Source organism: Pan paniscus, chromosome 15, assembly GCF_029289425.2.
Source record: "Pan paniscus chromosome 15, NHGRI_mPanPan1-v2.0_pri, whole genome shotgun sequence".
Taxonomy (NCBI): domain Eukaryota; kingdom Metazoa; phylum Chordata; class Mammalia; order Primates; family Hominidae; genus Pan; species Pan paniscus.
Window position 1 is genome coordinate 32,645,109 of NC_073264.2, and position 26,271 is coordinate 32,671,379.

Below are 26,271 nucleotides of genomic sequence, written 5' to 3' on the forward strand. Positions count from 1 at the left end.
TCCCAGGTTTGAGCAATTCTCCTGCCTCAGCTTCCCAAGTAGCAGGGATTACAGGTGCACACCACCATGCCTGGCTGGTTTTTGTATTTTTAGTAGAGATGGGGTTTCACCACGCTGACCAGGCTGGTCTTGAACTCCTGACCTCAAGTGATCTGCCCGCCTCAGACTCCCAAAGTGCTGGGATTATAGGTGTGAGCCACTGCACTGAGGTTATTTTATTTATTTATTTTCTTTTCTTTGAGATGGAGTTTCGCTCCTGTTCCCCAAGCTGGAGTGCAATGGTGCGATCTCGGCTCACTGCAACCTCTGCCTCCCAGGTTCAAGCGATTCTCCTGCCTCAGCCTTCCGAGTAGCTGGGATTTACAGGCATATGCCACCACACCTGGCTAATTTTTTTTTTATTTTTAGTAGAGACGGGGTTTCTCCATGTTGGTCAGGCTGGTCTCGAACTCCTGACCTCAGATGATCCGCCCACCTTGGCCTCCCAAAGTGCTGGGATTACAGGTGTGAGCTACCGTGCCGGCCTAATTTATTTATTTTTAAAATTTTATATAGAGATGGGGTCTCAGTATGTTGCCCAGGCTGATCTCGAACTCCTGGCCTCAAGTAATCCTCTTGCCTTGGGCTCCTAAAGTGTTGGGATTACAAGCATGAGCCACTGCACCTGGCCAGACCCAGTTTATTGAATCTAGGCACAACTACTTCCTAATGAAGGTTGTGCTAAATAATGACAAAAATAAAGATTCTACAACTTTCAGGTTTAAAATATCTCTACTGGAGGAAACCCTTTTGTACATGTTGGTTAATCTCTTAGATGAAATCTGAGATTACATACCTTCATTAAAATGGTATGTGAACTGGGCCAGGCGTGGTGGCTCATGCTTGTGATCCCAGCACTTTAAGAGGCAGAGGAGAGTGGATCACTTGAGGTCAGGAGTTCAGGACCAACCTGGCCAACACGACGAAACCCCATCTCTACTAAAAATACAAAACTTAGCTGGGCGTGGTGATGCATACCTGTAGTCCCAGCTACTTAGGAGGTTGAGACACGAGAATCACTTGAACCTGGGAGGTGGAGGCTGCAGTGAGCTGAGATTGCTCCATTGTACCCCAGCCTCGTCAACAGAGCAAGACTCTGTCTACAAAAAAATTATATGTGAACCAAGATTGGTCATGTTTGGTAACTGCTGAAGCCGGGTGATGGGTATATGTAGATTCATTATAAATACTATTAGGTCTACTTTTGCAAATGCTTAAACATTGCATAGTAAATTAAAAAATAATATAGCTTTCTCCTTTATTAGGAAAGTAAATAAGCATTTTACTGTAAGATTTCTTTATCCTTGGAAAATAAAATAACGACTACTTACTATTCAAAAATCATTCTATGAAAGAGCATTAGAAAGCATTACATGCTACAGAGTTGATAGAAGATACAAGGAGACCCAAATTTCCAATAATTCAGGATTCAATAAATGTTGACTTCCACTGGCTACTGTAAGTCTCTCTGGCTCATAAGTGTCACTGCTTAAAGTAGGAGATAATAGACTACGGCAGACTCTTTAAAATGCTTGACTAACATATTAACATATAAATACATCACATGTTGGAATTCTTTTTGTTTAACCTTAAAAATGAACTTACTTGTAGTTCATTTTAAACAGTAAGTTTCAGTTTATGGCCTAAGGTGTTTATTAACAACTTCCAAAATTCCAGTTACAAATTAAGAAATACCAACCTCTGCCCAGGCTTTAAGCACAGCTAAGATCTCCATGGTAGAAGCACTTTCATTATATAAGTGACTTAGAGCTTCTTTTCCAGCCTGTATTTTAGTTAACGATGAAACAAGCAACTGATGAACTCTTCGGAGATCATTAAGGTCACTTACAACTCCACTTGCTATCCAGGCACTGCAAACCTAGTTTTCAAGAAATTAAAAGTTATATTTTAAAATTATAAGTATCTCCCTTCGCTGGGTGTGGTGGCTCATGCCTGTAATCCCAGCACTTGGGAGGTGACGCAGGCAGCTCGCTTGAGCCCAGGAGTTTGAGACAAGCCTGGGCAACATGGCAAAACTCTGTCTAAAAGAAAATACAAAAATTAGCTGGGCATGGTAATGTGCACCTGTAGTACTAGTTACTCAGAAGGCTAAGGCAGGAGGATTGCATGAGCCCATGAGTGTGAGGCCACAGTGAGCTAGGATTGAGCCACTACACTCTAGACCTCTAGATTGGGTGGCAGAGTGAGACCCCATCTCTTAAAAAACAAAAAACAAACAAAGAAAGCCCATCTCTTAAAAAAAAAAATCTCCCTTGTGAGTTCAGCAGAGCTCACTCACATTTCAAGAATCTAGTCACTGAGACTATATTGCTATTGCTTTCGACAAATCCTATGGAAGGAGACTGATAATGATAGTCAAAAGTCAGCATTTCCAAAGGGAACGAAGTCTAAGGCTGAAGCAAGGAAATCAGTGCTAATGAGTATATAAATTGAACAGTTCTAGATGTATGAATATGGAGAAATGAAGCTATGAAATAATAAAACCCCAACAAAAATTTTGATTGTTTTGAAGACAGAGTAATTTTAATCTTAAAAACAAAACATCATTAATTCTACAATGCAAAACATTTACTCAAGCTATGGTTTTTCCAGGTGCCATGATATTTCTCTCTCGTTTTTTGGGATAGGATCTTGCTCTGTAGTCCAGGCTGGAATGCAGTGGTGCCATCACAGCTCTTGTAGCCTTGACCTCCACAGGGGGATCCTCCCACCTCAGCCTCCTGAGTAGCCAGGGCCACAGGCACATACCACCACGCCTGGCTAATTTTTTATTTTTTTATAGAGAAAGGATCTCCCTGTGTTGCCCAGGCTGGTCTCAAACTCCTGAACTCAAGTGAGCCACTTGCCTGCGCCTCCCAAAGTGTTGGGATTATAGGAATGAGCCACTGTGTCCAGCTGATATTTCTCTTTTTCTAAGGAAAACTTATTTTTCCTCTTCTGTGTATTTGTTTAGTTCTTGTCTCATCTCACAAAATATTTCAAGTGGCTTACAGCAAGAACACACATAGTAAAGTTATAATAAATTAGAGATTCATACATTTCATGTAGTTCTCTGAATAGTAAAAGCACTCAACTATTTCCCAAGTACAATTAAATAAAAGAAAGTTGAAAGAACTGACTAAAATTAGTTTTTCCCACTATGCTTATAATTAATTTATTCATGCCAGTCCTGCTTTTAATTAGTTCAGGTCATCCCGGGCTAGATTTTTTTTTTTTTTTTTTTTTTTGAGATGGAGTCTCCCTCTATCGCCCAGGCTGGAGTGCAGTGGCATGATCTCAGCTCACTGCAGCCTCTGCCTCCCCCAGGTTCAAGTGATCCTCCCACCTCAGCCTCCTGAGCAGCTGGGACAACAGACACCTGCCACCACGCCTAGCTAATTTTTTTGTATTAGTAGACTGGGTTTCACCATGTTGGCCAGGCTGGTCTCTAACTCCTGACCTGAAGTGATCCACCTGCCTTGGCCTCCCAAAGTGCTGGGATTACAGGTGTGAGCCACTGTACCTGGCCTAGGGCTGGATATTAAGTGTCTGACAACACAGTCTGAGAAAAGCAACTGTTTAAAGTTGTATATTGTATGGCTCTTAAGTATATGAAAAAGTGCTCAATCTCACTTGAAATACAAATCTAAACTATCCTGAGATAGACTTTTTATTGTATCATATAGACAAAAATGTAAAAGTTTGATGACTCACAATGTTGCTGGGACTGTGGCAAAACAGGTACTTGTATAACATTGCAGGTGGAAATTTAAATGGTAAACACCTCTAATATCCATCAATTATCCATCAATTCAATTTTGGGGGAATCCATCAATTCAATTTTGGGGAATTTATCTCACAGATATGCTTACACCCAGTGAAATGACCTATGCACAAGGTCACTCATACAGCACTATTCTAATAGCAAAAGAAAAAACCCAACGTCCGTCAATACGGAACTGGTTAAATAAATTATAACATATCTATATAGTGGATTATCATGCAGTTATCAAAAAGGAAGAGTAAGTTTAAGAAGAAAAGTGTAAGCTATGATTGACGGTAAGACAACCATAAAGAAAAAACATTGGTAAAAAAATACTAACTGGAGGACTGCTTCCCAAGATTATCTCTTAAGCTTCATCTTTTAACCATTTACCTGACATGCTTTGGCAGTGACATCAGGTGGTGTTTCTGAAGTGAAGGCTGGTCTAAGCGCTGCTCCTACCTGGCAAGAAATTACATGACATATCAAACATCAAGAAGTAAGACAGCACAAGTTCTCCCTCTTTTTAATGTTATTTTAAAATTATTTATTTATAACAGGTATTATGGACAGCTGTTGTTTTGTCTACCCAGTGTATCTTCCCCTGTTTTTAGATAACAACATCCCAATTTTACCTTCGGGGAATGATCTTCTCTCCCCCTTTATTTTTTTTTTGAGACGGAGTCTCGCCCTGTCGCCCAGGCAGGCTGGAGTGCAGTGGCGCAATCTCGGCTCACTACAACCTCCGCCTCCCAGGTTCAAGTGATTCTCCTGCCTCAGCCTCCCAAGTAGCTGGGATTACAGGTGCCTGCCACCGCAACCAGCTAATTTTGTATTTTTAGTAGAGACAGGGTTTCACTATGTTGGCCAGGCTGGTCTCCAACTCCTGACCTCAAGTGATCCAACTGCCTCCTCCCAAAGTGCTGGGATTACAGGTGTGAGCCACTGTGCCCGGCCTCTCTCCAACTCTTAATCCATATTGTTGTTTTGGAGCTGACAGCATTGCCTGGCTCCAGGGACTCATGCTGGGATAATGAAGGCTCTCAAGACTTTCACTGGGAGTACTGGGAAAGAAGCACTGTATCTTTCTGAGGCCCTGGGTGCTAAGAGAGCCATCTTGATATCACTTGGAGAGAATAAACCTGAGAATAAGTCCACTGTGGAAGAAAGTAGAGACAATTAAGAGATTCCTAATAATAATTTTCCTTTACTGCTTGAGTTCTAATTGTATTTCTAGCACTTGCAATTGTAAGACGGCTAAAAATAGAACTCCTCTTAATTAAGTTGAATTATAATATTTCATTCTAATATAATAGTTCTTTTTTTTCTTTTTTTGAGACAAAGTCTCACTCTTGTCCCCCAGGCTGGAGTGCAATGGCATGATCTCAGCTCACTGCAACCTCCACCTTCTGGGTTCAAGTGATTCTCCTGCCTCAGCCTCCGGAGTAGCTGGGATTACAGGCGTCTGTCACCACATCTGGCTAATTTTTGTATTTTTAGTAGAGATGGGGTTTCACCATGTTGGCCAGGCTGGTCTCGAACTCCTGACCTCAGGTGATCCGCCCACCTCGGCCTCCCAAAGTGCTGGGATTACAGGCATGAGCCACTGCGCCCGGCCTCTAATATGATAGTTCTACGTAACTTTAATCCCTTCATTCTGCTTTGTCCCTAAGCATATGTTGGTATTAGCTGAACGAAGTCATGAAGACTGCTAATCAACTGATGAACTGCTCTGGTCTGCCTAACTGCTAGCCATCAGAAGTTGCTTCTGAACAATAATGAGAGATCTCCTTGGATGAATGCTGCTAGAGGATTACAAGACGGCTAATGATTTTGTTATCTTCCTTGTTCTTCTTAAATTGTTCAATGGACCAGTCAAATAATCAGTTAAAAAGATTACAAAACCAGTAATAGAAACCTGAATCCTTGGGCTGGGGCTGGTGGCTCTTGCCTGTAGTCCCAGCACGTTGGAGGTGGAGGCAGACAGATCACTTGAGCCCAAGAGTTTGAGACCAGCCTGCGCAACATGGTAAAACCCTGTCTTTACAAAAAAACACAAAAATTAGCCGAGCGTGGTGGCATGTGGCTGTAGTTACAGCCACTTCAGGTTGCAGTGAGCCAAAATCATGCCACTGCACTCCAGCCTGGGCAACAGGTTAAGACCTTGTCTCAAAAACAACAACAACACAAACCCCACAGAAATCTGAATCATTTCCTAAGTCTAGAAAATAAATGAAAGAGGTTATATATATTATGAAAATTAACCTTTATTTATTTATTTATTTAGAGAAATGCTGTGTTTAATGGTAAAGCTTAGCACACCAGGAATGGCGTGGAGTTGCAGCTGCAGGGACAGGCAGGTGACCCCCACGGAGCCTCACATGGCGAACAGGATGAAGAAGGAGATCATCAAACAGAAGAGCCCCATGGCCTCAGACAGGGCAAAGCCCAGAATGGCATAGAAGAGGAGTTGCTGCTTGAGAGACAGGTTCCTGGCATAGACAATAATCAAGCTGCCAAACACCGCTCCAATGCCAGCCCCTGAATCAGCCACACCAACTGTGGCTGACCCAGCACCAATAAACTTGGCGGCTGTGTCAGTGTCCCGGGAGACAACACTGGTCTGGAACTCCCGTCTGGCCACCTGGAGTGGGGAGCTGCTGTAGGAAGGCTGTTTAGATGAATTCTCTGGGCTATTCAAGGAGAAGGCAGACACAGGCCTGATTAGACCCCTGGTATAACAGCAGATCAGAGCTGGAGAAATGAGTAATACCCCGGTGGTCTGCATTTTTTCAGTCTCCCAGCTTTAGCCCTTGGTCTCAGCACTCAGCTTCCCCCACCTGGAAAATTAACCTTTAAAGTTACAAAACACTTGCTTTTTTGTTTTTGTTTTCTTTAACAGGGCCTTTTTTTTTCCCCCTCTGTGGAGACGGAGGTCTCCCTATGATGCCCAGACTGGACTTGAACTTCTGGGCTCAAGTGATCTTCCTGCCTCAGCCTTCTAAGGAGCTGGGACTACAGGCATACTGCCCTGCCCAAAAGACATGTTTTATGTACTTTGCTTTTACTTGAAGCTTTATAAAATATTAGCTGAAAGATTTCTTCTTCAAACACATGTACTTTCTATATATGGAATATACTGGTGATACGTTAGCAGAGATACCTACTCATTTACGAGGTGATATCCCAATTCAGTTCATAGACAGATCCTCCCCCCTTTCTTCCCTCCCTCCCTTGCTCCCTTCCTTCCTCTCTTCCTTTCTCTTTCCCCCTTTCTTCTTCTTCTTCTTTTTTTTAACTTTCCCATCCTCAGACAGTTTCGGACTTTTTTTTTTGAGACAGGGTCTGGATCTGTCACCTAGGCTGGAGTGCAGTGGCACAATCTCGGCTCACTGCAACCTCCGTCTCCCAGGCTCAAGTGATTCTCCCACCTCAGCCTGAGACTACCGGTACACTCCACCATGCCAGCTAGTTTTGTATTTTTGGTAGAGATGGGGTTTCGTCATGCTGCCCGGTCTTGAACTCCTGGGCTCAAAGCTACCTACCCGCCTTGGCCTCCCGAAGTGCTGGGATTACAGGCGTGAGTCACCATGCCTGGCCTCATAGACTTTTTATCTGTGTGTTTAATAATAAAATTCTCTAAAAGAAAGTGCTTACATTGGCTTGATACTGTTCCAGAATCACATGACCTGGAAACTCTGGTTCTGGAACAGTTGCAAATCGCCGAATAACAACTAACAGCATTTCAAGGCCAGAAAGACGGAGCTGGTCACTGTGATCTGTGGCAGCCATAAAAGCCATGCGAATTAAGTCAGCAAGATGCAGTACCAAAAAGTCATCTATAAGATTAAAAAACATATTGAGAGAAAAAAAGATTAGAAAATATCAAAAAAATGTGCTGGAACTAAGACTTACATTAAGTGATAATTTTTCCTCCTTTAAGTACCTCTGACTTGATATACTGTTTTTGCTGTTTGTTAAATAGAGACTTTAAAGCTGGATTTAATGTACACTGCAAATACACACAAGAAAACTGTCCCAAAGCTAGTAAGTATATCCAGCTACTCAGGGCAGAATTAGCATTTTTTAAGGGTCCTAATAGTATCTTCAATAAAATTTTGTTCAGCTTTTATGATAAAAGTACATTAGTTGGTATGGAGGAGACTTTGGGCTTTGACTAATTAAGCAGAAATTTATTTTCTTTATGTCAGGTTGAAGCTAAGACATAATGTTCCTTTAAAAAAAAGTTTTATGCGGCTCTTTCTATGAATGACAATATCTTATTTTTACATATACTGCCAAACATACAAATGATGGGAGTATAAAAAACATTTCTAGTTGTAGAAATGATAAATGGTAATTCCTTTCATTCCTACAACACATTGTTTGGTATAATATATCTCCTGTGGAGAGATATAAGAAAATCATTTAACAGAAGAAATCACGTCTTAGTAAATGCCAACTACAACTTTGAGAGCACAGGAATCAGTTAAGTATCTACAGTATGTAAATTTTGTAACTGTAAAGTATCTAGCACAGTGCTCATCACAAGAGACTCAATAAATGCATACTTAAAAAATAATAAAACCAGAGATACCTAATTCATACTCAGACTGGCAACAGCAACATTTTGCTTTGTAATTCTTTTGTCTGGTAAAGAATACTTCTAAGGAATTTAGAAATATGCACTGTGGACAGGTGTGGTGGCTAATGCCTGTAATCCCAGCACTTTGGGAGGCTGAGGTGGGAGAGTCACTTAAGCCCAAAAGTTTGAGACAGCCTGGGCAACATAATAAGATCTCACTTCTACAGAAAAATTAAAAAATTAGATGGGGATGTTGGTATATGCCTGTTGTCCCAGCTACTCGGGAGGCTGGGGTGGGAGGATTGCTTGAGCCTGGAAGGTTGAGGTTACAGTGAGCTGTGATCATGCCACTGCACTCCAGCCTGGGTGACAGAGTGAAATGCTGTCTTAAAAAAAAAAAAAAAAAAAAAAAAGGACAAATATGTATTGTGTCTTTGAACATATGAGCTTCAGTGAATTTAAAAAATCAGACATCAAACCATAAAGGCAAACATAAATAGGTAAAAATAATACAGTTAAACAGTAAGAGGTGGTCAAAATGGTCTTACAATCAGGTTTACTTAACATTGAGAAAGGCTCAAATGTTTTTTAGTTAATATCTATGATACTAAAATAATCTGTAAGCAAAAACTGGCCCAAGTTACAAACCAGGAAATAATTTTTGAGAACTAGTAAATGTTCATACTATTTCCCAAGAACAAATTATTTTCTATAAACTTAATGCATTGCACATGCTCATTAAAGTGAATGCCAATATAAGCAGCTTAACCATTAAAAACGTATTTAAACATGAAGTGATGTGATCACGGCTCACTGCAAGCTCAAACTCCTGGGCTCAAGTGATACTCCTGCCTCAGCCTCCCCAGTAGCTGGAACTATAGGTGCATGCCACCATGCCCTGCTAATTAAAAAATTTTTTAAAATAGAGACAACGTTTCATTGTTGCCCAGGCTGGTTTCAAACTCCTGGGCTCAAGTGATCCTCCTGCCTCAGCCTCCCAAAGTGTTGGGATTACAGGTATGAGCCACTGTGTCTGGCTAGTTTCACTTTTAAAAAATATTTTAATATTTTAAATATTAAAACCATAAGCAGACAGCATTTTTACACATATCATTTGGTGTTTTCATCATTACGTCACTTACTTCTTGAATCTCTTTTTTTCATTTCTTGTGCTAAAGCAATGTCAAAATGTGCACTGTTAGCATTCTCACATTGGTTAATTATCCTACAGACACATTCAGCAGCAAAGACTCTAGTAGCCCATCGGGGATTGGTAAAAGGATGGGATTTTTCATTACGTCTGGTGGTCAGGACTGAGGCATCATCCCCTTTATCTCCCTCTTCTTCTTGCATTGTATCCACACAAGTTACAGCTGTAAAATCTTTTATTAAAGGAGAACATACGTAATTATAATCAACTGAAAGATATATATATATATATATATCAAAAGGAACAAAAAAATGACTTCAAATTCAGACTAGAGTTGCTCAACTATCAATTGCTACTGATCAATCATCTTTTTAATAACATCAAATAATTAGGTCTAATAACTACAGACAACTAAACAGCTGTCTAAAGGAGATGCTATAAGAACTGTTCCAGGTCAAAATGACCAAGCTGTTAAATTATACTCAAAGTAAAAAACAAACACAATAAAAGATACTGAAATAATTATCAATCCCCTGCAAGTAGATGGATGTACTTAAGGAGACTCAAAATTCTCTAGTAGGGAGTGTGGGTGGGATACATTGGGAAGGCTGTTTTAACACTGGAGCCTTGCATGGATTTCAGGAGGTTCCTGAATCTACTGAAATTATCTGAAAATATTTTTCTTAGGATAGACTTATTGCTACCATTACAGTATCAAAGGTGTACTGATAGCTGGTCACTGAGTAGTGAATTATCTCCTCTACTTATTAACTGTTACATTTACAAACTGTTTAACAACTGAAAATGGAACTAATGCTATGAAACAAACCAAACTGCTTTTCTTATATTATCCCGTATGTCAATATTTTTTTGCACGTTAGAATACCAAACATGACACAAATAAAGTTATGGTCAAGTTAACAGAGCCTGGAAGGTGTTTTCCTGAGAAGGTATGGAGCCAAACCTCAGAAGATGAAGAATTAATGGCAAGATAAAATTGAGCAAGCTCAGGGAGTATGAATGCAAAATTTAAAAAAGTTAATTGAGACACCAGGAAAATGTAATCAGTCTATATATGCACACATATATTTTTTTTTTGAGACAAGATCTTGCTCTGTTATACAATCATGGCTCACTGCAGCCTCAAACACCTGGGCTCAGGTGACATTTTCTTTTAAAGAAGTCCTTGCAATTTCTTGAGTAGTGGGGAACAGAAGAGAAAATTAGAAAAATAAAATATGTAAAGCGTAATAGTTGAAACAGCCAGTGTAAATCATTGGAAGAGGGACCAATAAGAATCAAGATAGACAGAGCTGAGAATACAAAACATTCCAGGAATTTGGTGTTAACTTTTCTCCTATCACACAATTCAGACATGAGAGCTACATTAAATTCTAAGGCTTGGGCAACTGAGTTGGGAGCACTGAAGTACAGTGGAAGGCTTGTGGATTTTAAAAGTTATGTAGGCGTAGGACTGAATCTGTCTATGTCTTCAGGCAGGTTACCTCTCCAAGCCTATTTTCTCTTCTATAAAACAGAATAAAATTGCCTATGCATAGAATGGGTTAAAGGCTTAAATCAGATAAATTATATACAGTTCTTGGAAAATAACTGGTTTTTCTCTTCTCTCTTCCTCTCATTTATTTTCTCTCTTACTCCAAGGATACAAATTTTAAAGATTTGAATATACTTTCTCATGAACAATTATCTTGTATTACTAAAGACATTAGGGTAATAACGGTTCTCTAATACTACTTGAAATTAACATTATTGTATGTAGTGAAACTGGCTTGCTCAAAATGTCATAACTTTGTATAACTTTCTCTTATGGTGACTAAGTAATTTCATATGGTGCGAGGGGTGGGGTGGGTATGTATGAACATATGTATGTATGTATGTATGTATGTATGTATGTAGAGACAGGGTTTCACTCTGTTGCCCAGGCTGGAGTGCAGTGGTGTGATCTTGGCTCACTGCAACCTCTGCCTCTTGGGCTCAAGCAATCCTCCCATCTTAGCTTCCTGAGCAGCTGGGACTACAGGTGTGAGCCACCAGGCCCAGCTAATTAAAAAAAAATTTTTTTTTTGTAGAGATGGTGTTTTGCCACGTTGCCCAGGCTGGTCTCAAACTCCTGGACTTGAGCAATCTGCCTGCCTCAGCCTCCCAAAGTGTTGTGATTACAGGGGTAAGCCACCACACCTGGTCTCAAATATTTGTTGTATGTATGAAAAGAAATGATGGGAACAATATACATCAAGTCACACCTTTTAGGGCATAAATAATAACTCTACTTTTTAATTTGTTTTATATAGGAAAGTCATCTAAGACAGCCAAAGGGAAAAAGAGCAGGCTTAAGTATTGGATTTATATTGTTCAAATTACAGAGAATTCTAAAACACTAGAAATACAATCTTCATTTGAAGAAAAGCAACAATCAGACAGTCAGAATCCAGCTAGTTAGACAAGACTGATGAAGTCTCAGTGGTAAACAATTTTATGTAAAGTTTCAAATTTCAATTTTATTATTTTAACTGATAATGTCCAATACTTACCAGCTGATGCAGCAAGTACATCTTTACAAAGCTTTAACCACAGGGAGAGTTTTTCCACTGCCATAGATGTAAGCATATAATTTAAAGTCTCTTTGATATCATGGCATAATCTCTCATCTGTCTCTTTGTCTAGTAAGATCAATAATGCCCCCTCAAGGCCAACTTCTCTGATGTTAGCATCTGACAAGAAGAAAATCAATTATCTAAGTAATACAGAAAACAAAACTACCATATCAGAAGCGCACACATTCAGTAGTTATTCAAATAGTAGATAAAAATACATCTTAAAGAACTAGCCCAAATACTGTGCTTTAATCTACTGAGATCCATTTTAGTTCACACTTGAATTTTGGGATTTATGATCCTATATAGCAGTATTTTATGTAATGTCACTGAAAAAAAGTATTAATATGTTATTATTAATATGTTTTCTTAATCAGGTAAAAACTTTTACCCAATTAGTGTCCAATACTTATAAAATTTTTTTTTCTTTATTTGAGACAGAATTTCGCTCTTGTTGCCCAGGCTAGAGTGCAATGGCACGATCTCGGCTCACTGCAACCTCCGCCTCCCAGGTTCAAGCAATTCTCCTGCCTCAGCCTCCCTAGTAGCTAGAATTACAGGCACCCGCCACCACGCCCAGCTAATTTTTTATATTTTTAGTAGAGATGGGGTTTCACTACGTTGCCCAGGCTGGTCTCAAATTCCTGACCTGAGGCGATCCACCCATCTCAGCCTCCCAAAGTGCTGAGATTACAGGTGTGAGCCACTGAACCCAGCTCAATACTTACAAATTTTATTCAGTGCTTAATTTTTTTTTTTTCCTTTTGAGACAGAGTCTCACTCTGTCACCCAAGATGGAGTGAAGTGGTGCAATCTCGGCTCACTGCAACCTCTGCCTCCCGGGTTGAAGTGGTTCTCCTGCCTCAGTCTCCTAAGTAGCTGGGACTACAGGTGCCTGCCACCACATCTGGCTAATTTTTGTATTTTTAGTAGAAACGGGGTTTCACCATGTTGGTCAGGCTGGTCTTGAACTCCTGACCTCAAGTGATCCACCCACCTTGACCTCCCAAAGTGCTGGGATTATAGGCGTTGAGCCACAGTGCCCAGACTCCAGTGATTCTTAATATAATTCTTTTCTTTTCTTTTTTTTTTTTTTTGAGACCAAGTCTTGCTCTGTCACCCAGGCTGGAGTGCAGTGGCATAATCTTGGCTCAATGCAACCTCCGCCTCCTGAGTTCAAGCAATTCTCCTGTCTCAGCCTCCTGAGTAGCTGGGACTAGAGGCGACCACCACCATGCCCTGCTAATTTTTGTATTTTCAGTAGAGACGGGTTTCACCAGTGGTCAGGCTGGTCCCGAACTCCTGACCTTAGGTGATCCACATGCCTAGGCCTCCCAAAGTGCTAGGATTATAGGCATGAGCCACCACGCCTGGCCCAGTATAATTATTTTCTAGTTTTAAAAAAACATAATTAAGTTTTCCTTATTCTGGTATAAAGCTTTAAAATATATTAACGTGAGAGTAAAGCTCAAACAGAAAACAAACACTATATGGAAAACACTGTTTAATTACTACAACTAAGCTATTGTGGACTACTGAATAAACATATATCATGATATAATATTCTCACTACAAGGTAATACCTCAAAGGGGAAATACTAGCCTTGATCTAGCATCTACTATTACCTTTAATTCTGAAAATGCCAAAAGGACAAATACATTTTCTCTTGAAGAGTTAACTCATCTAGCATTTATGAAAGCATGTAGATTTGAAAGGTTATATTATTAGTAGACTATTCTATTTATTTATTATTTTGGAGACAGAGTCTCGCTCTGTCGCCCAGGTTGGAGTACAGTGGCACAATCTCACTGCAATCTCTGCCTCCTGAGTTCAAGCGATTCTCCCGTCTCAGCCTCTCCAGTAGCTGGGATTACAGGCATGTGCTACCATGCCCAGCTAATTTTTTTTTATTACCTTGTAGAGACGAGGTTTCACCATGTTGGCCAGGCTGGTCTTGAACTCCTGACCTCAGATCCACCCGCCTCAGCCTCCCAAAGTGTTGGGATTGTAGGAGTGAGCCACTGTGCCTGGCCTTTGTGGGTGTTTTGTTTTGTTGGTACTAGACTATTTTAAAAGAGAAATTATCTTTTAAATATTAGAAGGAGGTGATAGAAATGTTTCAGATTAGGGATCTAACAAGATATAATAGCTAAGGTAATGTGAGTCATGACTGGATCTTATATTTAGGTGGCAGTGAGGGGAGAGGAATCATAAAGGACATTTTTTGGATGACTAGGGAAATGTGTGTGAGGGCTGCAAATCAATATTGATTTACTTAGGTGTGTGATCATGTACGGGTATGTCCTTCGCATTAGTCCATTTTCGTACTGCTATAAAGACATACCCAAGACTGGGTAATTTATTTAAAAAAGAGGTTTCAGTCCAGGCACAGTGGCTCACGCCCATAATCCCAGCACTTTGGGAGGCTGAGGCAGGTGGATCACCTGAGGTCAGGAGTTTGAGACTAGCCTGGCCAACATGGTGAAACCCCATCTCACTAAAAATACAAAAAATTAGCCAGGCGTGGTGGCAGGTGCCTGTAATCCTAGCTACTTGGGCAGCTGAGGCAGGAGAATCGCTTGAACCCAGGAGGCGGAGCTTGCAGTAGGCCAAGGTTGCACCATTGCACTCCAGCCTGGGAGACGGAGTGAGACTCTGTCTTGAAAGAAAAGGAAAAAAAAAAAAAAGAGGTTTCATTGACTCACAGTTCCACATGATTGGGGAGGCCTCAGGAAACATACAATCATGGTGGAAGGGGAAGACGCGTGTCTTACATGGCAGCAAGCAAAAGAGAGCATGTGAAGGAGGCAAAGGGGGAAGAGCCCCTTATAAAACCATCAGATCTTGTGAGAACTCACTATCACAAGAACAGCATGGGGGAAACTGTCCCCATGATCCATTTACCTCCCACCAGGTACCTCTTTCAACAACTGGGGATTATAATTGAAAATGAGACTTGGGTGGGGACACAAAGCCAAGCCATATCATTCCACCCCTGGCCCCTCCCAAGTCTTATGTCCACATTTCAAAACCAATCATGCCTTCCCAACAGTCTCCCAAAGTCTTAATTCATTTCAGCATTAACTCAAAAGTCCATAGTCCAAAGTCTCATCTGAGACAAGGCAAGTCACTTTGGCCTATGAGCCTGTAAAATCAAAAGCAAGTTAGTTACTTCCTAGATACAATGGGGGTACAGGCATTGGGTAAATACTCTTGTCCCAAATGGGAGAAATTGGGCTGCAGTCCCCATGCAAGTCCAAAATCCAGTGGGGCAGTCATAAAATCTGAAAGCTCTGAAGTGATCTCCTTTGATTCCATGTCTCATATCCAGGGAACACTGATGCAAGAGGTGGGCTCCTACAGCCTTGGGCAGCTCCACCCCTGTGGCTTTGCAGGGTATAGCCCCCTGCCCCAGCTACTTTCACAGCTGGCGTTGAGTGTATGTGGCTTTTTCAGGCGCACAGTGTAAGCTGTCAGTGGATCTACCACTCTGGGGTCTAGAGACCCTCTTCTTTTCTTATTTTTTTGAGATGGAGTCTCGCTGTGTCATCCAGGCTAGAGTGCAATGGCATGGTCTCGGCTCACTGCAACCTCCACCTCCCAGGTTCATGTGATTCTCCTGCCTCAGCCTCCTGAGTAGCTGGGATTACAGGCATGCACCACCATGCCTGGCTAATTTTTCTATTTTTAGTAGAGATGGGGTTTCACCATGTTGCCCAAGCTGGTCTTGAACTCCTGACCTCGTGATCCACCTGCCTTGGCCTCCCAAAGTGCTGGGATTATGGGCATGAGCCATCATGCCCGGCCTTGACAGTGGTCCTCTTCTTACAGCTCCACTAGGCAGTGCCTCAGTGGGGACTCTGTGGGGGGGCTCTGACCCTTCATTTTCCCTTTGCACTGCCCTAGCGGAGGTTCTCCATGAGGGCTTCACCCCTGTAGCAGACTTCTGCCTGGACATCTGGGCATTTCCATGCATCCTCAGAAATCTAGGTGGAAGTTCCCAAACCTCAGTTCTTGAATTCTGTGGACCAGCAGGCCCAACACCATGTAGAAGCTGCCAAGGTTTGGGGCTTGCACTCTCTGAAGCAATGACCTGAGCTGTACCTTGGTCCCTTTTAGCCATGGCTGGAACAGCTGGAACACAAGGCAACAATTCCCAAGGCTGCACAGAGCAGGGGGACCCTGGGTCTGACCCATAAAACCATTTTTCCCTCCTAGGCCTCTGGGAGGGGCTGTTGCTGAGGTCTTTGACATGCCCTGGAGACATTTTCTTCATTGTCTTGGTGAAAAGATTAACATTCGAGGCCAGCGCTGGTAGCTCACACCTGTAATCCCAGCACTTTGGGAGGCCAAGGTGGGCGGATCACGAGGTCAAGAGATCGAGACCATCCTGGCTAACAAGTAGTGAAACCCCGTCTCTACTAAAAAATACAAAAAATTAACTGGGTGTGGTGGCAGGTGCCTGTAGTCCCAGCTATTCAGGAGGCTGAGGCAGGAGAATAGCATGAACCCAGGAGGCAGAGCTTGCAGTGAGCTGAGATTGCGCCACTGCGCTCCAGCCTGGGTGACAGAGTGAGACTCTGTCTCAAAAAAAAAAAAAAAAAAAAAAAAAGAAAGATTAACATTTGACTCCTTGTTACTTATGAAAATTTCTGCAGTGCGCTTGAATTTCTCCCCAGAAAATGGGGTTTTCTTTTCTATCACATCCTCAGGCTGCAAATTTTCCAAACTTTTATATGCTCTGCTTCCCTCACCATTTTTTTTTTTTTTTTGAGACAGAGTCTCACTTTGTCGCCCAGGCTGGAGTGCAGTGGTGCAATCTCAACTCACTGCAGCCTCCGCCTCCTGGGTTCAAACGATTCTCCTGCCTCAGCCTCCCCAGTAGCTGGGATTACAGGTGCCACCACCACGCATGGATAAGTTTTGTATTTTTAGTAGAGATGGGTTTTCATCATTTGGCCAGGCTGGTCTCAAACTCCTGACCTCAGGTGATCCACCCACGTCAGCCCCTCAAAGTGCTGGGATTACAGGCATGAGCCACCGCACCCAGCCTCTGATTCCCTTTTAAATATAAATTCCAATTTCAGATAATCTCTCTCAAGTTCAAAGTTTCACAGATCTCTAGGGCAGGAGCAAAACGCTGCCAGTCTCTTTGCTTAAGCATAGCAAGAGTGACCTTTACTACAATTCCTAGAAGTTCCTCAACTCAATCTAAGACCATCTCACCTTGGGCTTCATTGTCCACATTATTATCAGCATTTTGGTCAAAGCCATTCAACAAGTCTCTAGAAGTTCCAGACTTTGCCACATCTTCCTGTCTTCTTCTGAGCCCTCCAAACCATTCCAACCACTGCCTATTACCCAATTCTAAAGCTGCTTCCAAATTTTTGGGTATCTTTATAGCAGTGCCCCACTCCTGGTACCAATTTACTGTATTAGTCTGTTTTCACACTGCTATAAAGAGACACCTGGGACTGGGTAATTTATAAAGAAAAGAGGTTTAATTGACTCACAATTCTGCATTGTTAGGGAGGCCTCAGGAAACTTACAATCATGGTGGAAGGGGAAGAGGCACGTTTTACATGGCAGCAGGTAAGAGTGTGTGTGAAGGAACTGAAGGGGCAAGAGCCCCTTATGAAACCATCAGATCTCATGAGAACGCACTCACTATCATGAGACCACCATGTGGGAAACCGCTCCCATGATCCAATCACCCCCTACTAGGTCCCTCCCTCAACACCTGGGGATTGTAATTCAAGATGAGATTTGGATTGGGACACAAAGCCAAACCATATCCTTCTTCTTGGGAAATGCAAACTTAAGTATTTAGGGTGAACTGTCATGATGTCTGTGGCCTGCTTTAAGATGATTTGGCAAAAGGTTTACGTGTGTATATGGAGGGAGATGTCTATAAAATAAGTGTCATAAAGAGATTAAGTAGATGAATCAACATGTTCACTGCATAATTCTTTTGGGTTCAAAAAATTATAGTATCTGTTATCATGATCTGTGATCAGTGATCTTTGATTGGTGATCTTTGATGTTACTATTTTAATTGTTTTGGAGTGCCACAAACTATGCCCACGCAAAACAGCAAATTTATTCAATGAATGTTGAGTGTGTTCTGACTGCTCCATGCCATTTCTCTTTCTCTCCTGGCCATTTCCCATCTCTTTTATTCTAATCAGTCCTCTCTATTTTCTGAGACACAACAGTATCAAAATTAGGCCAATGAATAACACCGCAATGGCCTTGCAGTGTTCATGTGAAAGGAAGAGTCACACGTCCCTCACTTTAAATCAAGAGCTGGAAATGATTTAAGCTTAGTGAGAAAGGCATCTCAAAAGCCAAGACAGATCAAAAGTTAAGTGTCTCTTAGGTCAGTTATCTAAGTTGTGAATGCAAAAGAAAAGTTCTTGAAGGAAATTTAAAAAGCTACTCCAGTGAACACACAAATGATAAGGAAGATAAACAACCTTATTAACCAACACAGAGATAGTTTTAGTGATCTGGACAGAAGTTCAAATCAGGCTCACGCCTGTAATCCCAGCACTTTGAGAGACCGAGGTGGGCAGATCACCTAAGGTCAGGAGTTCAAGACCAGCCTAGCCAACATGATGAAACCCTGTCTCTGCTAAAAATACAAAAATTAGCCAGGCATGGTGGCGGGCGCCTGTAATCCCACCTACTCGGGAGGCTGAGGCAGAAGAATCACTTGAACCCGGAAGACGGAGGTTGCAGTGAGCCAAGATCACACCACTGCACTCCAGCCTGGGTGACACAGCAAGACTCCATCTCAAAAAAAAAAAAAAAGTTCAAATCAGCCACAACATTGAGCCTGATGCAGAGCAAGGCCCTAACTCTCTTTAATTCTTTGAAGGCTGGGAGAGGTGAGGAGGCTACAGAAGAAAAGGTAGAAACTAGCAGAGGTTGGTTCATGGGGTTAAGGAAATAAGCAGTCTCCATAACATAAAAATGCAAGATAAAGCAGCAAATCCTGATATGGAAGCTTCATCAAGTTAGCCAGAAGACGTAGCTAAGGTCAAAACAACAGTTTTTCTTTTTCTTTCCTTTTTTTGAGGCTGAGTCTTGCTCTATCACCCAGGCTGGAGTACAGTGGCGTGATCTTGGCTCACTGCAACCTCTGCCTCCCGGGTTCAAGCTATTCTCGTGCCTCAGTCTCCTGAGTAGCTGGGATTACAGGCACCCACCATCATCACATCCGGCTAATTTTGTATTTTTAATAGAGATGGGGTTTCACCATGTTGGCCAGGCTGGTCTTGAACTCCTGATCTCAAGTGATCCACCCACCTCGGCCTTCCAAAGTGTTGGGATAACAGGCGAGAGCCCAGCCTAAAACAACAGATTTCAAAGTATATGAAATAGCCTTCTATTGGAAGATGCCATCTGGGACTTTCATAGCTAGAGAGGAGAAGCCAATTCCTAGATTCAAAGGATAGGCTGACTCTCTTGTGATGGGCTAATGCAGCTGGTGACTTTAATGCCAGTGCTCACTGACCATTCCAAATATCCCATGGTTCTTAAGGATTATGCTTAATTGGCCAGGCATGGTGGCTCACACCTGTAATCCCAGCACTTTGGGAGGCTGAGGCAGGTGGATCACTTGAGCCCAGGAGTTCAAGACCAGCCTGGGCAACAAGGTGAGACCCCCATCTCTACAAAAAATACAAAAAAAAAAATTTAGCTGGGTGTGGTGACATTCATCTGTGGTCCAGCTACCAAGGAGGCTGAGGTGGAAAGATCACATGAGCCTGGAAAGTAGAGGCTGAAGTGAGCCCAGGTCGTGCCACTGCACTCCAGCCAGGGCGACAGAGACAGACCCTGTCTCAAAAAAAAAAAAAAAAAAAAAAAAACTATGCCAAATCTGCCTGGATGATAGCATATCTGTTTACAACTGGGTTTACTGAATATTTTAAGTCCACTGTTAAGACTTAGTGCTCAGAAAAAAAAAAAGATTATTTTCAAAATATTACTGCTCACTGACAATGTGCCTAGTTACCCAAGAGCTCTCGTGGAGGCGTACAAGGAGATAAATGTTGTTTTCATGCCTGTTAACACAATATCCATTCTGCAGATTAAGGAGTCATTTTGATTTTCAGGTTGTCTTATTTAAAAAATACATTTTATAAGGCTACAGCTGCCACAGACGGATGGATCCAGGCAAAGTAACTGAAAACCTTCTGGAAAGGATTATCATTCTAGATGGTTTCTGGAGATGGAATCTACTCCTGGTGAAGATGCTGTGAACACTGTTGAAATTACAACAAAGGATTCAGAATATCACGTGAATTTAGTTGATAAAGTGGTAGCAGGTTTGAGAGAATTGATTCTAGTTTTCAAAGTTCTACTCTAAGTAAAATGCTATCAAAAAGCATTGCATGTTACAGAGTAATCTTTCATGAAAGGAAGTCAATGGATATGGCAAACTTCATTGCTGTCTTATTTTAAGAAATGGCCAGCCGGGTGTGGTGGCTCACGCCTTTAGTCCCAGCACTTTGGGAGGCCGAGGCGAGTGGATCATGAGGTCAGGAGATTGAGACAATCCTGGCTAACATGGTGAAACCCTGTCTCTACTAAAAATATAAAAAATTAGCTGGGTGTGGTGGTGGGCACCTGTAGTCCCAGCTACTTGGGAGGCTGAGGCAGGAGAATGGCGGAAACCCGGGAGGCGGAGCTTGCAGTGAGCCAAGATTGTGCCACTGCACTTCAGCCTGGGCAACAGAGCAAGACTCCATCTCAAAAAAAAAAAAAAGAAAAGAAAAAAAAGAAAAAGAAATCGCCACAGCCACCCCCTCAAACCTTTAGCAACCACCACCCTGATTAAGCAGCCATCAACGCTGAGGCAAGACCCTCTACCAGCAAAAAGATTATGACTCACTGAAGGCTCAGATGATGGTTAGCATCTTTTAGCAATAAAGAATTTTTAATTTAAGGTATGTACATTGCTTTTTTAGCCATAATGCTATTTCACACTTAGCAGACTACAGTATAGTACAAACATAACTCTGATATGCACTGGAAAACAAAAAAATTCCTGACTTGCTTTATTGCATGGTCTGGAACCAAACCCACAATACTAGGTATTGTGTATAGGTATGCCTATATAGCAGCCCAGCCATGCTGATTAATTCAAGTTGAAGCAAAAGTTTTTATTTTTGTTTTTGTTAGAGACAAGGTCCCACTATATTGCTCAGGCTGGCCTTGAATTCCTGGGCTAAAGTGATCTTCTCACCTCAGCCTCTAAGGAAGCTGGGACTACAAGTACATGCCGCCACAACTGGGCCAGCTTGCTAAACATTTTAATGTCCTAAGAATAAAACTGTTACTTAAAGAGCATAGATTACTGATAGTAAAATATATTATGGACCTAAAAGCTTAAGATACTGAAAAGCTCCGTGAAGTCTATAACTTTCTAAAAGTATGATGGTACTTTGAAAACTATATACATAAATTATTATTATTATTTTTTGACACAGATTCTCGCTCTGATGCCCAGGCTGGAGTGCAGTGGTGCAATTTCGGCCCACCACAACCTCCCCCTCCTGGGTTCAACTGATTCTTGTGCCTCAGCCTCTCAAGTAGCTGGGACTACAGGCGCATGCCACCACACAGATCTAATTTTTTATATTTTTAGTAGAGACGGGGTTTCGCTATGTTGGCCAGGCTGGTCTCGAACTCCTGACCTCCGGTGATCTGCCCACCTCAGCCTCCCGAAGTACTGGGATTACAAGCGTGAGCCACTGTGACCAGCCAGGGTGTAAGATAATTACCTTTTTTTTTGGAGTCAGTGTTTTGATCTGTAACCCAGGCTGCAGTTATAATGCAGTGCATAATAACTCACAGCAACCTCAAACTCCTGGGCTCAAGCAATTCTCTTCTCTCAGCCTCCTGATTAATTAGTAGCTGGGACTACAGATGTGTACCATGACACCTGGCTAATTTTAAAATTTTTTGTAGAGATGGGGTCATGCCATATTGTGCAGGTGGTTATTTTTATATATACATATATATACATAATTTTTAAAAATAGAGATGAGGTCTCACTATGTTGACCAGGCTGGTCTTGAACTCCTGGCCTCAGGCCATCCTCCCATCTTGGCTTCCCAATGTGCTGAGATTACAAGCATGAGCCAGTGTGTCTGGCCCCCAGGGCTGTTTTTGAACTCCTGACCTAAAACGGTCCTCTCGCCTTAGCCTCACAAAGTGCTTAAGATTACAGGTGTGAGCCACCATACCTGGCCTATTATTACTATTTTTGTAGGCAAATAGTTTCTTTGAATTCATATGCAAATTCAGGTTATTCATATCATAGTTTTAAAATGAAGTGATATACACTTAAATCTTACTGGCTAAGAAATCCTTTAATTCAGCTCTAAAATGTAAAAGAAGGGGCATTAAAAACTCTTTAACTTGTAGCAGACATATCTATAATAAATTTTATGAAAGTGAGATTCTGCGGCAAACAGAGGCAGGTGTGATAAATTATTTAAGGGCTAATCCCATTTCATTTGACTGCGGTGAAAAAACTTGCTCTAGATCAGTGGCTCTCAAACTTTAGTACAGTCATGCATGGCGTAATAGGATTATGTTCTGAAGAATGTGTTGTTAGGCAATTTCATTGTCATGTGAACATCATAGAGTGTACTTACCCAAACCTAGATGGTACAGATTACACACACAGGCTATATGGCATAGCCTATTACTCATAGGCTACAAACCCATAGAACAAGTTACTGTACTGGATACTATAGGCAATTATAACACAATGGTAAACATTTGTGTATCAAAACATAGAAAAAGTACAGTGAAGATATGGTATTATAATCTTATGGGACCACTGTTGTATGTGCAGTCTGTTGTTGACCAAAATGCCATTATGTGGCACACAGCTATACTAACATAGGGACTGTAAAAATATAGATTTAAAAATACAGATTGCCAGGTAATACTCCCAGATTTCTGGTTCAGTAGGTCTGGGATGGGTCCCAATAATCTGCATTTCTAACAAGTTCCCAGGTAAGGTATACACTGCTGGTTTGAAAACCAGTTTGAGAACCACTACTCTAAATCAGTAACATCACTGGTTGGAATAACTGTTAGCAATTCTTTCTTGTAGCAGGTTTAAGACATATTAACTTTTAAACTGTTTCAAAACTCATGTATATATGGAAAATTTAAAATAAAAATAATCATTTGAGCTGGACATAATCTTGATCAAGAGAATTACCTGGAGTCAACTCTTCTCTGCTATCCTTAGCAAGCATAACAGCATGTTCTGAAACTTCAGCTGCTTCTCTTTGTACAAGCTGACGTAAGCAAGCCAGTACTGCTCTTCTCAGTAACAAGTAGGGGCTACAAAGATTCACCTGAAAAATACCATTAGAGGAACGACAGAGCTAAAATTCTTGTTGGCACTCAGTGAGTCTAACAGATATTCACTGGACCCCTTCCTGATTCTGTCCAGCCCATCAGCGGGCTGGACACAATTTATAAATACATAGGAACTTCTTGAAACCATTCTAGAATATATTTCTGATTCTGTAACTTAGAAACAGCTTAATAGGTAATATGTGTACTAGATTATGCACTATTCATAAATCTAAGCAAAAGTCTTTTGGCAGTGTCAGAAGGCAGAATTTATATGAGTAAATAGACTTTTAAGAGAAAAAAAGAACTACAACGGAAAGGATTTAGTTGCAGTTCATACATTTGTGTTCATGCAACTATATTATAATGTTTTATCATTCTCTAAGCAGAAATTTATACACATCCATATAGGCAATACAGCATATTGGTTAAAATGGAGGCTCCAGAGTCAAAATGTCTCAGTTTGAGTCCTAGATCCATCACTTACTAGCTGTGTGACTGTGGGCAAATTATTTAACTCCTCTAGAGTGCCTTAGTTTCCTCGTTTGTAACACTACTGCATCTCTCAGGGCTATTGTGACATTAACACAAAGCAACATGCAAAGTGCTTACCACAGTACCTGTCAAATAGTAAATGCTCAATAAATGTTAGTTATTATTAGTGTGGTCTCTTAACAATAATATTTTAATCAGACAACATACAAAGTAAATGCATTTTCAAATAAAGGCAGAAAACATTCACCAAAAATGCTCTCTAGAGACAAGCATTACAGAACACCAAATTTTATATATATACATACATATTTATGTATTGATAGAATACATATATGTACACATCTTACAGATGCAATGTAAATCTCAATAGGTTGTATCTATCCATGGCAAATGATAAGACTGGTAATATACTTCAGTTACAAGTCAAAGGTTAATGGATAAAAATTCTTAGTGATTTCATATATGAAATAAAGTTGAGATTTTAAATTTTGTACTATGAAAGTAAAGATCAGTCTGGTATGTTCTACAAAATAAATATGTATATTATGGTAGTGATCTTCAAAGCAAAATTTGAGAAATAATGGCATAATTTTATGGCGATCTTTAGATTTGGCATATGTGGGAAAAACAGGACTGAAGTAGGTGAAGTTTTGTAAAGAGCAGAGGCTAAATTTTGGGAGGAAATAAAAGGTAGGTAGTAGGAGCTATTAAGAATACATAAGAAGAGTGTCAGGTGTGGTGGCTTACGTCTGTAACGCTAGCACTTTGGGAGGCCGAGGTAGGCAGATCACTTGAGGTCAGGAGTTCAAAACCAGCCTGGCCAACATGGTGAAACCCTGTCTCTGCTAAAAAATACAAAAAAATTAGCCGGGCATGGTGGCAGGTGCCTGTAATCCCTGCTACTCGGGAGGCTGAGGCAGGAGAATTGCTTGAACTTGGGAGGTGGAGGTCGCAGTGAGCCGAGATCATGCCTCTGCACTCCAGCCTGGGTGACACAGACTCTGTCTCAGGAAACAAAAACAAAAACAAAAACATATATGTATGTATGTATGTATATATGAGAAGAGGGCTGGGCATGATGGCTCACACCAAGGGAGGCCGAGGTAGGTGGATCACTTGAGGTCAGGAGTTTGAGACCAGCCTGGCCAACATGGTCAAGCCCTGTCTCTACTAGTAACATAAAAATTAGCCGGGCGTGGTGGCACACACCTGTAGTCCCAGCTACTGGGGAGGCTGAGGCAGGAGAATCACTTGAACCTGGGAGGCAGAAGTTGCAGTGAGCTGAGATTGCACCACTGCACTCCAGCCTGGGTGACAGAGTGAAACTGTGTCTCAAAAAAAAAAAAAAAAAAAAAAAAAAAAAAAAAAAAGAATGTACAAGAAGAAACACATGCAAAGAGAGCCAAATTCTACATTTTATCAGAAGCCAAGAAACAGAAAAAATTTGTGCATATATCATCACTGAATAGTTTTTTTTTGTTGTTGTCGTTGTTTTTTGAGATAGGGTATCGCTCTGTTACCCAGGATAGAGTGCTGGAACAGCTTTATAAGTATGTTCTGTTATACCTTCAAGCTGTATTATGAACCCAAAAGTGGATAGAGAGGAATGCCATTCATAGAAAAGTCTCAAGGTATAATGTAATCCCATGTTTAGAAACTATATTGTTAGCAGGTTAGGATAACAGAGAAATTAAAATATAAAAAGATTATATTTACTCATCCCCAAGATTACTGTTGTATTTAACAACAATGACTAAAAAAGCACTTTACAAGACAATTTTAAAGGAAAGTTAATAAATCTACTAGTCATTTCAACTGGAGTTTTACAAGCATATAATACAAAGCAGGTGCAGCATTTATTCAGGCTAGTCAAACATCTTTTAGAAAAAGCATGCTTGGAAGTACCCTTTACTTATTTGGTAGAAAAAAGACTGAAGGCTGTCACACAAAGTAAAATGGGAGGCTTAATGTCTCCATGTCATTCTCCAGCATTTATATTGGGAAGAGGAATACAGTGGCTTAAGGCAAACAAACAAAGCAGGCAAAATACAGAAATTAAATTAAACTGTAACTACAATTATTTTCTGAAATGAATATATTAAATAAAAATGAGACCAAATTTAGTGCAAGGAGTGAGTGCACCAGCTGGAGAAGGTTAGGAAGGATTTGCTTATATTGGTATCAAATAAACACCACGAAACATGCTACACATACTGGACTTAGCATTAATGGTTC

The 26,271-nt window shown here is 41.0% G+C and overlaps 2 protein-coding genes across 13 annotated transcripts in view; both read right to left on the reverse strand.

The window, feature by feature from the left end:
• The window catches only part of HEATR5A (HEAT repeat containing 5A), a 129,183-nt gene that overhangs the window by 22,563 nt on the left and 80,349 nt on the right, over positions 1–26,271 (reverse strand). For 11 of the 12 annotated variants that reach the window (XR_010109794.1, XR_010109793.1, XM_055097455.2 and 8 more), the window contains exons 22-27: positions 23,402–23,540; positions 12,090–12,269; positions 9,530–9,769; positions 7,460–7,641; positions 4,196–4,264; positions 1,739–1,918 (exon numbers count right to left, since the gene is read on the reverse strand). Coding sequence is in view for 10 of the 12 variants with exons in the window: in XM_055097455.2 (XP_054953430.1) it covers positions 1,739–1,918; positions 4,196–4,264; positions 7,460–7,641; positions 9,530–9,769; positions 12,090–12,269; positions 23,402–23,540 (990 nt within the window). In the remaining 2 variants the exon portion in view is untranslated. The remainder of the gene's footprint in view (positions 1–1,738; positions 1,919–4,195; positions 4,265–7,459; positions 7,642–9,529; positions 9,770–12,089; positions 12,270–23,401; positions 23,541–26,271) is intronic. The other variant, XM_034937393.3, reaches the window with a different exon arrangement.
• LOC100994408 (ATP synthase F(0) complex subunit C1, mitochondrial-like) lies at positions 4,285–7,431 on the reverse strand. The gene has a single exon (XM_034937395.3). The coding sequence runs from the start codon at positions 6,588–6,590 to the stop codon at positions 6,180–6,182; it is 411 nt and encodes a 136-aa protein (XP_034793286.1). The 5' UTR covers positions 6,591–7,431; the 3' UTR covers positions 4,285–6,179.

Coding starts and splice junctions, on each gene's coding strand:
- LOC100994408 (XM_034937395.3), bottom strand. CDS start 6,590: ATGCAGACCACCGGGGTATTACTCATTTCTCCAGCTCTGATCTGCTGT.